The 14,445-nt window shown below is 39.1% G+C and overlaps 1 protein-coding gene across 3 annotated transcripts; it reads right to left on the bottom strand.

The window, feature by feature from the left end:
- Positions 1–672: 672 nt before the first annotated feature.
- LOC111333264 (uncharacterized) lies at positions 673–14,318 on the bottom strand. Of its 3 annotated transcripts, XM_088735598.1 has the most exons (5): positions 13,926–14,318; positions 12,206–12,300; positions 9,455–9,538; positions 5,469–6,277; positions 673–4,308 (listed from the first exon to the last, which is right to left on the bottom strand). In XM_088735598.1, exons 4-5 carry the CDS (start codon positions 6,181–6,183, stop codon positions 1,643–1,645), a joined length of 3,381 nt encoding a protein of 1,126 aa, XP_088591724.1. In that variant the 5' UTR covers positions 6,184–6,277; positions 9,455–9,538; positions 12,206–12,300; positions 13,926–14,318; the 3' UTR covers positions 673–1,642. The 3 variants fall into 3 exon arrangements, with proteins under 3 accessions (XP_088591724.1, XP_088591723.1, XP_088591725.1); XM_088735597.1 differs by lacking the exon at positions 9,455–9,538; XM_088735599.1 differs by lacking the exons at positions 12,206–12,300; positions 13,926–14,318 and having other exon boundaries at positions 9,455–9,557.
- Between the last annotated feature and the right edge of the window lie 127 nt (positions 14,319–14,445).

Here is a 14,445-nt window from a genome sequence, read left to right as displayed (position 1 = left end):
TAAGGAGAACTGTTGTCGGTGGTGGTGACTAACGTTTCGACAACCTGAGCGGAAGTCTGCAAATTTGCTTTTTTCGATAAGAGTGCAGACAGCGCTGCTCCGTCAACGTGTCACGCATGGAAAATATCGTTATATTTGACGTCGATATTGAGGTAAAAAACAAATCTGCATTCTAATCGAACACGATATTTGTCATCACAGAGGATTTGTTGTGGACTCACTCGGTTGAACCTTTCGAGTCCACAACATTTTGACCACTGTGATGACTATTAAATATCGTGGTCGAAAAGAATTTGTCCCGATTAAGGAACACACTCGGAACAGATGTTGTCGAGACGCATGCGCGACTGAAAGGTGATAGAGGAGGCTTTAAGCGCGCTTTAACTCTCAAAACCAACCGAGTGCGTAGCACTCGTTTGATTTTGAAATCACGCGTATGACCAAATTGCACTCCTCTCGCTTCAATTACCTTTGTGAATGGCAGGGAAAGAAAGAGACGAATAATTTATCCAAGTTTTTAACCCCGCTCTGTCTCTCGAGTCTCCTCTCATTTGGTTGTCCTCGAACGGCTATGGTAGCCAGTATTCGCGACCTCGCAAAACACTTACTCGCGGTTTAATGACTGAGACATGCGCACTACAGGCTTTAAAATTGCAACAAGCATGCAAACACTCAAAGATAACCAATACTAATATTTCTGATAAAATAACATCTAAAACAACTTAAGCACAATGATTGTCTTTTTGAATAGTGAAATAGGGATAAACACGAAGCCGTTAGATAGGAAAACATCAATCTTTGGCAAGTCCTGCCTAACCTAGTCCTAACATCACTAGTATCTGCTGCCAATATTTTGAAATATTTTATCACCTTCAAAATTTTACATTAATGTACCCTGATGACACGGATCTACTGACTCAACACATACATACACACATACGTACATACATACGTTAATTGACCACTCCCTCATAAGGCTTTTCAAGGCCACTAGAACACCCACCCATCCCCCCTCCCTCCCAGGGGAGGACATCCTCCACACAGTAATCTCGTGCGTGGGAAATTAACGTCTCCTACCCCTAACACTGCCAGGAGACGGGGCCCACGGTTTATTCGTCCTTATCCGAGAAGACTAAAATATCTATCTATTTCTTGATATAATAGAAAGGTAGCAAATTCTCCTCAGTTCTTTTAAGACTACGAGTATTGGTCCGGCCGGGGCTCGAACCCTCGACTTGCCGTACAACACAAACCGGCGCTCTAACCAATTGAGCTAACCGGTAGGCGGAGAAACAAATCAAAAGTTTTGAAAAATTGTTGAATTCGCTCTAACATCATCATAGCATGAAAAAATATGAAACCCCTTTTCAAGACTCCCCCTGTATCCAAAAGCTTTTTCATCAAAATATCTTATGCTAAAGATTAAGTAACTGAAAAACGATATAGCAAAATATCTTATGCTAAAGATTAAGTAACTGAAAAACGATATAGTGATAAATGAAATTCATTCAAAGAACGACAAAAAAAGTAAAGCAGTTTTTTAAAACAACCCACTGCATTGTCTACGTTTTCCCATTGTCTTCAAACTTTCGCGTAGTTTGTCCAAAGCCATAACTACTCTTAAAATGTGTCCTAAGTCTTTTCAAAACAAAGCTCGACAAGCAGTCGAAAATTTTCTTAGGTGCTCTTCATCAGCATCGGTGATCTCATTATGACGCAGATCAAGTCTGGTGAGTTTACATGTTGGTGTCTGTAATGCTTGATTTAGACTGACAACACCGGCATCGGTGATCTGATTAAAACTCAGATCAAGTGCGGTGAGTCTACATGTTGGTGTCTGTAATGCTTGACATAGACTGACAACACCGGCATCGGTGATCTGATTTCCACTCAGATCAAGTTTGGTGAGTTTACATGTTGGTGTCTCTAATGCTTGACATAGACTGACAACACCAGCATCGGTGATCTGATTTCTACTCAGAAGAAGTGTGGTGAGTTTACATGTTGGTGTCTGTAATGCTTGACATAGACTGACAACACCGGTATCAGTGATCTGATTTCCACGCAGAACAAGTGTGGTGAGTTTACATGTTGGCATTTGTAATGCTTGACAAAGACTGACAAAACCGGCATCGGTGATCTGACTTGTTGGTGTCTGTAATGCTCGACATGGAATGACAGAATCGACATTGGCGATCTGATAACAACTCAGATGAAGTGTGGTGAGTTTACATGTTCGTGTCTGTAATGCTTGACATAGACTGACAACACCGGCATCGGTGATCTGATTTCCACTCAGATGAAGTGTGGTCAGTTTACATGTTGGTGTCTGTAACGCTTGACATAAACTGACAACACCGGCATCGGTGATCTGATTTCCACGCAGATCAAGTGTGGTGAGTTCACATGTTGGTGTCTGTAGTGTTTGACATAGACTGACAACACCGGCATCGGTGATCTGATTTTCCCTCAGATCAAGTGTGGTGAGTTTACATGTTGGTGTCTGTAATGCTTCACATAGACTGACAACACCGGCATCAGTGATCTGATTAAAACTCAGGCTTAAGGTGGTTAGTGTCCATTTTGCTCCCATTTTAGATGTTCCTTCACTCACTTCAGATTCTTCCTCTGCATTGAGTGCACCAAAAACATGAAACAGAAAAGACAAAGTGGTGCAGTCCACATCTGTCAGTTCGCTATAACAAAATAACATACTACCTTCCTGTTCAAATAAGTCATGGCGACGTTTCTTTACTATTCTTTTAACAAACTCCACGTCTTCGTAGTCCATGAGGCATTTAAACTTTAGAAGCCGATATCTACAGACAGAAATTCCTCTTAAACGGGAAATTTCCTCTAGTAACATTTCCATGAATACGGCGTCTTTTTGCTTTGACAAAATACCGGACATAAATTGAAATACTTCTGGAGACACATGTTTGGGGGGAGTTTTTCTCTCCTTTACAAACCAACTAGCCGCTAAGTACTCTTGAAGGGTCAAGTGAGTAAAACAAAAATATTTCGTCGTTGCAGAAAAAGACTTCCTGAAAGGAGGACCGCAATGAAGAAGACCACTTCCACACAGACTTTCAACCTCCTGCGAGTTAAAAGTTTTCAAATCCTCTTTCATGAAAAGATACCTTCTCTCTTCAAGAAGTTGAGCTGCCAGCTTTGATAATTTATCCAGAGTCACTTCGAGAGCTAGTCTTTTGTTTTTATCGTGCTTTTGCACGAACACTTTGATTATTTCATCATAAAGGTCACTTGTTTTCACCGGAAGTGGATATGTGACATCTGAAAGCTGCAGAGTATACTCGAAATAAGAACACATCAGGAAACATAGAACAGGAATGTGGGCAAAGCTGACAAGATTGACATTCTTTGTAATGTGGCCTAGTACAGTATTTTTCATTCCTTCGTTGCTTTTGAAGTACTTTCCAATGTACTCTTTTACTTGTGGCTCGGAAAATCCTGTGATTTCAACGTATCTGTCAAAATGAATGTCTTTGTCTTTCATTTCGTCAGATTCATCGGGTCTTGACGTGATCATTACAACCGAACCTCTCAGTATTTTTCCTTTAATTAGCTTGGCACACACTGCTGCGACTGGTATTTTCTCAAAGGCGTTGTTTGGGTACTTTTCATGTGAATCACTAGCGATGTAATCTCGTTGTGAACACTCGTCATACCCGTCGATGACAATCAAAACTTCTTCAGGGTGATCAACAACGTACTCAAATAAAGAGTCGTCGATATTTGAGTGGTCATCTAGCACTGAAGATCGGTTTAAGATATCCTTCAAGGTAACAGGGTCGTCCCCAAGTAGATTGAGTTGACGAAACGTGAGCAAGTATGCGAACTTAAAGTCAGGTACCTCGGTGTTTGCTTTAGATTGAAATAATTTGTTGTCAGCCCAATCTCTGATCAGCTTTTGACAAAACAGTGTTTTACCGATGCCAGCCTTTCCAGTGACAAGAACAGATTCTGGATGTTTGCCATCAGTTGAGAGAAATATGTCTTGAGAGTGTTTTATTTGCTTACCACTCATTTGACCATACTGGCGAACGCGTTTCTCTCGTTTCAAATCAAGATCTTCGACTAACTTTCTTCTTCTCGCTTGGCCATGCAGGTAGAAGCATTCTTTTCTTTCCAAATCAAGATCTTCGACAGGTTTTCTTCCATGTTGCATGAGAAGGTTGGTGAATATGTGATCTGTTCTTGCGTTGGGCAAGGTTGGTGAGACCTGAGCGAGGTACTCGGTTTGGCTTCTTATTGATTCTTTTAACGCAATGGAGTACTCCGTTACAGCTGAAAAGAAAACCGTTACCTGCATTTATTTTCATAAACCCATCATGTACTACCTTTTTCAATGCTCGATGAAGACTCATTGAACTACCTGACTTATAACGCGACTAATTATGACGTTAGCTGAGTTTTACTCTTAACTGGGGGTTCCAAAAAGTGCGAGATAGTCCTGAGTCCGTTCGCAATTAATTGACACCAGGTTCTGACAGAACAATCAGAAAAGCACACCAAGGGGTTGGTTCTGAACGTTATAAATAATTTCTTTCTTAGTGATATATGCACGCCAACATTTCAAACGTTCACTGGGCGAGAAGTCGTTAATTTATCCTAAGCAACGCAGAGGCCCTGAACTAACTTCTCGAGGAGTTTTACGTAACAATTCGTAAGAAAGAGAGGGAAGATAACGAACAGAAAAAGAGTGTAAAAGCCCGATTTTTCGTGACGGATAGTTCTTGAAAGGTCGACTAGTCCGACAACAAGGCAAAGGCTGGAACCAGTGAGCCATTTTATTAGCATTGAAAAAAATTGCTCTTTTTGATGTATCCTAAATTGTAATCTAAATCACGTGATTACCAACACTAACCGATCCATTTCGTGAGCAGATCCAGGAATTTGTGGTCCAAACTTCGATTAAAAACAAAAAAAAAACAATTTGTTTCGGTTTTACTGTTGTAAGTAAGGCCTGTGTAAACTAGGGAAAGAGAATGCGTCATGTTGTCTCCAGTTCTGATTGAGAATTTCAGCTTTTTTCTATCTCTTTCTCTTAATGAACCCGATCAGGTGAGAAAGACTTACTGCACATTGTGGTGCAAGTAACTCTTGTTGGAAATCTATGTAAACTATGAGTTCTCCTTACTCCCCGCATGAGGAACCAAGAAAAAAGAAAATAACTCATATCTCGCTCATCACTCGCAAAAAGCGTGAAAAATACAATATCTGGTATTTTTTCAAGTTTTGGATCGGAAAGGAAGGAGTTCACCCAGTAGAAGAAATTTTTCCGAGCTAAGGCTATTTCAAAGGCAGGCATTTTATATTACTGAAATAGAAAAATTGTGAAATTGCTTATTACGCTCTGACGGGAGACCCTTCAGTCGTCCCCTTCAAGTTTCTTCTTTCGAAAGATCATGAGGTCGCTGCGCAAATTTTACCATTATATGCAATACCTTTGTCTCCTGCTTTCTTTATGGGATTGACAATTGCTTCCTTGAATTCATCCAGGCTTCTACCGATCTGACCCATCTCTTTTCTCATTACATCTAGTCGTTCCTTGATGCTGACTTCATCCATCACTACTTGCCTTAGAAGCTCTTTGTAGTGTTCTTCGAAATCAGGGTCCATGCATTCCGTTTTTAAATCATCAATGGCAGCTTGGTAACCTCCTCCTCCCAATCTCACCAATGGACCTTGGATGTCCTGCCAGTATTGATTGAATGTTGCGCCATCGACTGAGGCCTCGCTGGCATGACCATAAACTGTGTTTCTGTAGTATTTGATACGAACGATATCTGCATCAAGAGTTGTGTCTGCTGCGGGAGGAAGTGTATTCCAGCCGGTAGACGGAGGAACAAGGCCACAAATATTCCTCAACAGAACCATTAGGAGAGTGGTATCGAAATTCTTCGATGAAACTGAGGATCTGAGAACAGGATACAGTTTGTCCCATTGTTGAGGATTTAACAGTTTCTTCTTCTTCAGTGATAGGAGCACGGCATGAACTGGAGGGCTTGACAGGACCGTGTCCAGGTTTCCTGGGGGACGCTTCTTTTCAAAAGTCTCTCTCAGGACATCTGATCCGACATCCACCAGAAGCCTGCATAACCGGGCGTAATTGGTTGTCTCTTTTGTCGAATGAAACGAAGGTGCTACAGCGGTGGCCATGAAGAAGTACTGGATTGTTAATTGAGCAGAGGTCAATGACTTTCTAACCAATAAATTTGGTTGCTGCTCTGTAGTCAGTGTCCTTGGTCCAGTACTGGGAAAATAAATAAGAAATTGGATTTCAAAACCAATTAACTCAGCCAAACTTCTGAGGAGTGGGATTCAGTAAGTCTGACGTTCGATTTTTAATATCTCAACTTCTTATCCACACTTCCAAATTACATCTCACGGCAAGCAAGGGTATTAAATAAAACTGACACCGCCGAAATACGTTTAGGGCACGATACAGTATTTTACTGGTCAGCGGACACCTCAACGAAACCATAAAATGCCGATAACTTTCACAATGTTTTTCGCCGCGAGTCAAATCGACAGCGTAAAAAGGCAAAACTTAGAAAGAACACAGTAAACTTAGCTTTGAAACTCGGCTCACCTTTTGATAGTTCTTAAGCTCAGTTATATAATTTGCCAAAGCCGAGCTGAAGTTGCACACGATACGAAATTGTTGTTTTTCGCTGGCGGCTCCGTGGCAACTAAGTTTTGCTTATAAAAGAGCTTATGCACTAAGGCTAAAAATGAGACGGTTTTTGAATGGCTGAAGCGGTGATCTGAGGACGCTGCACCATCAGGTTTGTAAAGCAGTGGCTTGAACCGTATAAATCGGCATGTCAACGGCATTTCGGTCAGATTCGCTCAGAAGGAGACAAAACATGCCCGCCTAGCACGGCCACCCTATCCCCACTCGTTGTTGTATGTATCATAGTTAGCCAAAAAACCTACGACTGTAACATGTATAGGACTGAAGCCCCCAAAAGTACAAAAACTGGCTCAACTAGAGGAAGAATAAACCCAGGTATGTTTTAAGTACAAAATGTCCATTTTAATGATAATAAATTAAGTTTTCACTTTCCACCATAGTTTGTAATTTTTTTTTTTCTGAGAAGCTGTAATTTTTTTTCTGAGCATTAATTTTACTTTCCCAACAAGTATTGTTTCCCATCACAATTATGAATAATTTGTGGTATGTCTTTTTTTTATGCTGCTCTTCTCTCACTAATCATTTTATTTTATTTATTTCTGCTTTTTTTTTTCTTTCTTTACTAACTTACTGCTATCTGCAACATAAAATGTACTGAGCTAACAGAATACTTCTGGTTTATTTAGCTCCCTGATTCACAAAGTAACTTAACCATCTTGGTACTACGGGAAAACAAATCTTTAAAAAACAAAAGTACTGTAAGGTAAAATAGTTATTATAATATAATTTAATCGATTTATGTGAATAAAGCACTGTATTATCTTTTCTCATATTGCAACAGCCTTGAATGCATCAACTATTTTCTAAACTTGATTTCTTATATTCAGAAGCTGCCTGAGTTATAAACGAAGAACTCTTATTGGGTGTTTATGGAGGTGTAAAGAACATGATGATTATGTTGATTAATCTTCCAAATTAGAAATGTCAGAGGGAAATGATCAGAAGTATTTCTGAAGTCAAAGTTGTTTGTTAAAAATGTTCAGGAGAAAATTGATTAGATTAAGTCAGCTGTCAATTCCCAGTTAACAATAAGTCATGAGGAGTAACCAAAAGCTTGTAATTAGCCTGTGTACTGCTGTGCCCATTGAGTCAAATAAAATCAGGGATGGGATATTCCCAAACATGAACAATGATAACACCATACAGATGTCCTTTTCCCAACTTATTACTGGGGAGGGAGTACTGGTATGGCTATGCTAGTTGTAGTTAATAAGAAATTCTCAACAAGTTTCAGCGATATACATATATTTTGCCACCTTTAATAAAAGATGGTTACAAGTCAAATAGGAATGTTTCATGAAGATGTTCTGTGGGGATACGATGTAATACAACTGATGGGGATGATAATTATCCTTACAGTGGTTCCGAGCAAGTGATGTGTATGATTCCTAAAGCACATAGAAACTATGTAAAGCAAAGCAAAGCTAATCTAAATGAAATGGAATCTAAATAAAAAATGAATGGAAGAAGAAGAGTAGTTGATTATTGGCATAAATTAATGCAATGCACATGCAAGATAGTGGAATATACTTCAGGTAAACATACATGTGCCAGTAAAAGTTTCAAATGACTGAGTTATAAATAATACTAATAATAAAAAGAGTGGGTTTCATTGAAAATGCTTTTGTGTAAAACAAATAGAGCTGTTTGGGAAATTAAAGTAGCAGTTGTAGCAACAGGTACCAGCACACGTACTAAAGACATGTAAAGGAGATCTACAATCAATTCCTATCAATTAAGATTTAAATTAAGATAAATTGTAAATGAACCGATCATGTTAGGTCTCAAATACTACATATTTTCAGTGCCCTCAATCAATCGCCTATATAGTCTTTGTAGAGCCTTGGCGCAGCAAACACTTCACAATTTCTTTGATTTCCCCTCCCTTTGTAAACAAGTGTTATTCTGTTCATGAGAGATAACTTGTTGATAAAACTGCAAGTATATGAAATGAACAAATGTTTTCATATTTTGATTATGGACACACATTCTTAAAGGTACAGAAAATCAGAAAGGTGGAATGGCAAAAAATCAGTCTATAAAGATAAAATTCTCATCCAAGCAATTGATTTCCAAATTGAAAAGGCACCCTGCGTCGGCGCAAAGTGAAGGTGAATATTTTCACAACACAATAATTACCTGTATCGCTTTACGCTAATAACACTTAAAAATCCAACCAGTCTTCAGACTCACTGGAAGAGTATCTTACAGAACTAATCTCCTGCTTTCTCTGGATAACTATCGCTGTTTTTGACAATTCTGAAGGTGAGGGCAACTGAAGAACCATGATCGCACTTTGTAATGACAGCCAGCTAAAGTAAGCAAAGAGCACACAACTCCAAACAAAATGACTCTCCTGTACCGCTATTTGTTAAGAAGTGGTTTTCGTATTAAAAACCTATTCAAAGGATCAAATATAACAAACAAGGAGAAGTATTGTAGATATTTTACAACTTAAAATCACGCAAAAGGCCAACGTTTTCATCGAACTCAGTCTACAAACACATGTAAGCGCTTGGCAGCCTAAAGTTGATGACCACTGACCACTGTGACATCACCAAAACGTATTTCTGCTGTGTCCATTGAACTATTTTAGAATACCTTTTGAACACTGATTTCCCATTCAAAATTACCTGGTAGTGCTTTTCAAGACATTAAAAAAGCGTAACACATAGAGCCGTGTCGTGAAGATACGTATCGTGAAGTGCAAAAATCATATGGACCTTTTCTTACCAAGTTCCAATTTAAACCTTTCCCCTCTAGCTTTACCATGCATGTAAATTTGGAGAATTCAGGGCAGCATTCTGGGTCCTTTAGCTGACAGGCAATCATGTAAAGAGAAGATAAAGGTTGATCACATCTAGGAAAAAAATTTTTTTTTTCCAATACGAATTCCACCACAACAATTTATATGATGCCACTCCCTTGCAATTCATTGTTGTTTAAACTAATGCAAAAATTCTTAAAATAAATTCAATTTAACTTTTTTTTCCTCTGATATCCTTGCATTATCCCTATCCTTATTTGGCTTTCGATGATATTTCAGTATGATAAATTGATTTTCGAGGTAAATTGCAGTACAGGTATTTCATTATCCTGACTCTGAGACTGATTTTTCACAAAAAAATCAGTCTTATCGATGACATTGATAAATATCAAATAAGACATGTTGGTTCAATGTTCATCACCGAAAAGTACTTGGTCCTTAGTTCAACTATGCTTTTTCGTGTGGCTTACAAGAAACGTGTCACGCTGTGCTAAGCTAGCTATAGCACGGGGCCCACACAAGTAGCATGTCTAGTCGTTTGCTCGAAATATAAAGAAATGTATGGGAGAATATTGAAGAGTTGTAATATTGTAAACTTATATCAAGGAATGTCTATGTTAATGCTCAAAATAAATGTAAACCTACCTCACTTGAATTTGAGCCATTTGGTAGATTTTGTGTTCGCTGTTACTGTACTGTATAAGAAGGAGACAAGGGTGGAAAGCTCATTTTCCACCGCTCCAGTGCGAAGCCAATTTTCGCCCAGAAATTAGAATCGCCCGGCTTCCAATATATGGTGTTCGATTTGGAAGCCGGGCGATTCTAATTTCTGGGTGAAAATCGGCTTCGCGCTAGGGCGGTGGAAAATGAGCTTTGCACCCTTGTCTCTCTCTTATACAGTAAAGTAACAGTCAATGCAAAATCTACTAAATTGCTCAAATTCGCCATTTAGAACCACAGAAATGACAATACACAGCAAGTGAGGTAGGTTTACATTTATTTTGAGCCTTAACATAGACATTCCTTGATATAAGTTTACGATATTAAGACTCTTCAATATTCTCCCATACATTTCTTTATATTTCGAACAAACGACCAGACACGCTGCTTGTGTAGGCTGCTTGTGTGGGTACCCTGTGGCTATAGCTCATACTCTAATCGGGACTTCGATTCTATTTGTTACAAAACCACCTTACGCGGTTTTGTTCAAGTACTTTCGACAAATAAAACTTGATAAAATTCAAGCTATTGTTTGAATTTCGCATGCAATTTTCTTCACCTTCCGAAACATCTTTTTGTAGCCTCATGCTTAACACATTGACACTTACGTGTAACACGTGCCGACGAAAAGTCAAAATTTTGGAGAAACCAAGGAGGCAAACACAATGGGCAGTAAATTTTTAAAAATCAGTTTTTCCAAAAAACAAGCTCCAGTGAAAGAGGACTAATTAAAGAACTTATTTCCGGCGAAAAAAACAATAGGTGCATATTACGTTTTCACTAAAAAATCAAGATGAAAGATAAAAATCGCTAAATATTTTCGCATGTGTGAAAATGGGCATGTGGATCATATTTCAAAAGGGAATATGCAAATTTGTCCTTGAGTGAAGAGATCTCAAGTTCCATGGAACCTATCAATAGGAAGCAAGACTAAAATGGCCAAGAAATATTTCGGGGTATCAGATTTAATCAAAACAGTTTTTGATTTGCTGTTATAAGCGAAAAACATACGAATTTCTTACGTGTACATAGCGTCAAATTCATCATGCTTAGGGCCTGATTACATGAGCCAGGCTGATTTCTTTTGTTTTGGTGTTCACCAAAGCGTGAAAACAAAAGAAATCAGCCCGGCTAACCGGGCCAGCCCAACTCATGTAATCAGGCCCTTAGATCGTTGTTTACTTGCCTTCATGGCCAGAAATTGCGCAGCGTTATGTTGAAAATTCTGAAAAAAACTTCGATTTGAGGCAAAATCTTCTATTGAACTATACTTTTTGAACACATTGTTACTCAAACATAATATTTACTGGGCCATCGAAGTGTCAAATTGTCGCCAGGCCCTGCTTGAAGTCCGAAAGTTCGGTTTTCACTTTACGTCCATAATTCGCATCGCCTTAGAGAATCGTAGTGTCGTTGACTCGAGAGCTTATTCTGTCACCTTTAAGACCTGGATATTCATTCTTTTCCAAGCAGAGTATTCTATAGCATCGTTACTTTACATTCTGAATTCCACAAGGTCTAACTCGATTGCAAATGAACGAAAAATCTGACCTGAAAATTGAGGGTCGGCCGTGTGGACGCCATATTTTCAAATTTGATCATTTGGTGAAGACGCATAGAATAATGCCCCTCTAGTACCCCCTAAAGTTGACAAAATATATGCACAAACAAAGGATTCTGATTGGCTTATTGATCTCCAAACTGTAGAGGAAGTTTGGGGAAAAACTCCACTTAGTTGGGGAGGTAGGTGGGAAAGCGTTCTCGCGCGAGGTGATCGCAAGGTTCAGGCAGTTATGGGCGGTTCAGGTGTCAATGTGTTAATTAATTAATAATGTAAATTACGCATGCCATGTTTGATTTTAATCCTGAAATGCTTGTTTGTGCGGCGTAGATTTCCTTGAGGTCGCAAAAATGTGTTTCATACATGATGTAGTTCGTAGAAAGAAAGTGCTCAAACTGAAGTCAACTTAGCGTAAGATAAAATCTTCTTCACTTACCTCCAAAGGCTGACTTGAAGCTCTCACTCGGATGCCCACCTGCCATTTGCTTTGTGCTCATGCAAGCATAAAGTTTTCACTCAGTTATAAGCCGCCTGAAAGATGCGGGTATACAGCTCAGTAAGACTTAGATGTATCAGCAATCATCGGAATGGAAAGAAAATCAATTGGGAAAAATTTGGATGTATCAACAAAGTTGAAATGTATACGTATGATGCACGATCCTCGCAGTAGATAGTGCTATTTATGCAATAGCGAAAATCAGACCTGAAAAAAAAAATATTGCAGTTCAAAATATATGAACTTCATATATTTCATTGTATCCGACTTATCACTTTCACGGGTTTATTACGAATCAACTTAACAGCCTGCTCCCAGTTGGCTTGTTAGCTCAATTGGTAGAGCGCTGCACTAGTATCACAGAGGTCAGTGGTTCGAATCCCGTACAGGCCTGATTTTTTTCAGGTCTGATTTTCGCTATTGCATAAATAGCGCTATCTACTGCGAGGATCATGCATCATACGCATCTAATACTGCAGTTCAAAATATATGAACTTCATATATTTCATTGTATCTGAAAGTTGAAATGGTAAATTGGCCACCGTAACGATTACAAAAGCTGACGTTTCGAGAGTTAGGCAGGGGTCGCACTGTGGCCTTATTTTTTTTTTTATGTCGCGTCATAAGTTGTCCTACAAATATGTCGCGACGTTTACATCAATAGAGTCATGGAGGTCGCACTTATGCGAGATAAAGGATATATTTGAAACCAGACTGTCAACTCTTAATATTTCACGCGTGAAAAGAGCACCAAATAAAACTTTGCAGACATGAAGCTGGTGCTAGTTTTATTAGCGACATTTCTTCATTCTCTGTTTAATTTGTTCAATCTACAAAACCTTATTGATTTGTACGCATTGTACAAAACTCGCCAACGGCAAATGTTGGCTCTTACCGCTTTAAACCGACGTCGATGGATGCGAAAACATGGGAAAATATCTGCGAGCCAAAGGGTGAAAACAAGCCATTCCCATACTGAGAATAATCAGGTGAAGAGTGCAAATTTGTAAATTGGTATGGGTTGAAATTCGCCATAGGGACCAGATAAAACGTGTAACTAATATATTGAACTGATAGCTAGCTGTGCACACGTGTTGTCTTTGCAGAATTGCGAAAATCCAAAATTTTGCTTGTATTTCAGATTTGATCGACGTTGCGACAGAAGAAAAACAAAAATTGTTATTTTAAGGCGATAAGACGAGATATGGCCTGCCTCGAGGCAAGACATCGGCTTTTTAGATCTTTAGGTCCTTCGGACATAGTTATGTCTGGTTGCGACAAAAGGGTCGCACTTGTCGCAAGCACGCGATGAAAGATTTTATGTCCAATGTAAACACCAAAAGCGTAAGTGCGACCCCTGCCTTAGCTCTTCGTCCGACGAAGGGCTAACGCTCGAAATGTCAGCTTTTGTAATCGTTACGGTGGCCAATTTACCATTTCAACTTTGTTGATATATCCAAATTATTTCGTTACTCCCACCGACGCAGCCCCAAACAGCTTCTTTCGAAACTGTCAGCCTTTATTCAATTGGGAAAATGGTTTGTCCAGTCGTGTCCTAAAATTAATTCACATATACAAGCGGATTTCGTCGCCAAATGACGCAGACAATTTTAAGAGGAGGCATTCAGGAAGCTCACATTTTCATTTTCGAAACACTTACCTTTGGCTCCACGCTATCGATAGTTTCCGTAAAATCTGAACGTTTGTATGGAGATTATTTCAAATAAACGCATGAATCACAGATTACGTCCTCTTCCTGTCGTAGTTTTTTGTGATGGTACTGATAGTTTTCCTTACTATATCATATCACGGACACATCACGAGTGAAGCTATATCGAAGGCGTTCGTTGAGGGTAAGAATAAACAGTAATTTTGGTCAGCGGGCAAATTATGAAACCCGCGAATATTGCGAAATCCCGCGAAAGGATGACATTTAAAACCTGAAGACAATTTTTGACTAAGACACTAGAATGCGTAATGATGGCGACGACTCAGTAAATATATGAAAATAATATATGTGTACCGCGCTTTCGTAAAATGTATGAAAGCGTTCCTCGCACTAATAAACCCTACTTATCTACTAAGTGGAAAAAAGGCCTGAAAACATTTTAGGCCCGTACGGGATTTGAACCTATGACCTCTGCGATACCAGTGCAGTGCTCTACAAACTGAGCTAACAA

This window comes from Stylophora pistillata, chromosome 10, assembly GCF_964205215.1.
Source record: "Stylophora pistillata chromosome 10, jaStyPist1.2, whole genome shotgun sequence".
NCBI lineage: Eukaryota > Metazoa > Cnidaria > Anthozoa > Scleractinia > Pocilloporidae > Stylophora > Stylophora pistillata.
Note: the sequence above shows the minus strand (reverse complement) of the source record. Positions and strands in the feature narration are given on the sequence as shown.

Bases quoted from the DNA above. Each gene is read 5' to 3' on its own strand.
- LOC111333264 (XM_088735598.1), bottom strand. From the start codon at position 6,183: ATGGCCACCGCTGTAGCACCTTCGTTTCATTCGACAAAAGAGACAACC. The intron at 4,309-5,468 runs GTATTGCATATA...TTTTCTTTTCAG, and splicing joins AAAGAAAGCAGGAGACAAAG to CTGTAACGGAGTACTCCATT.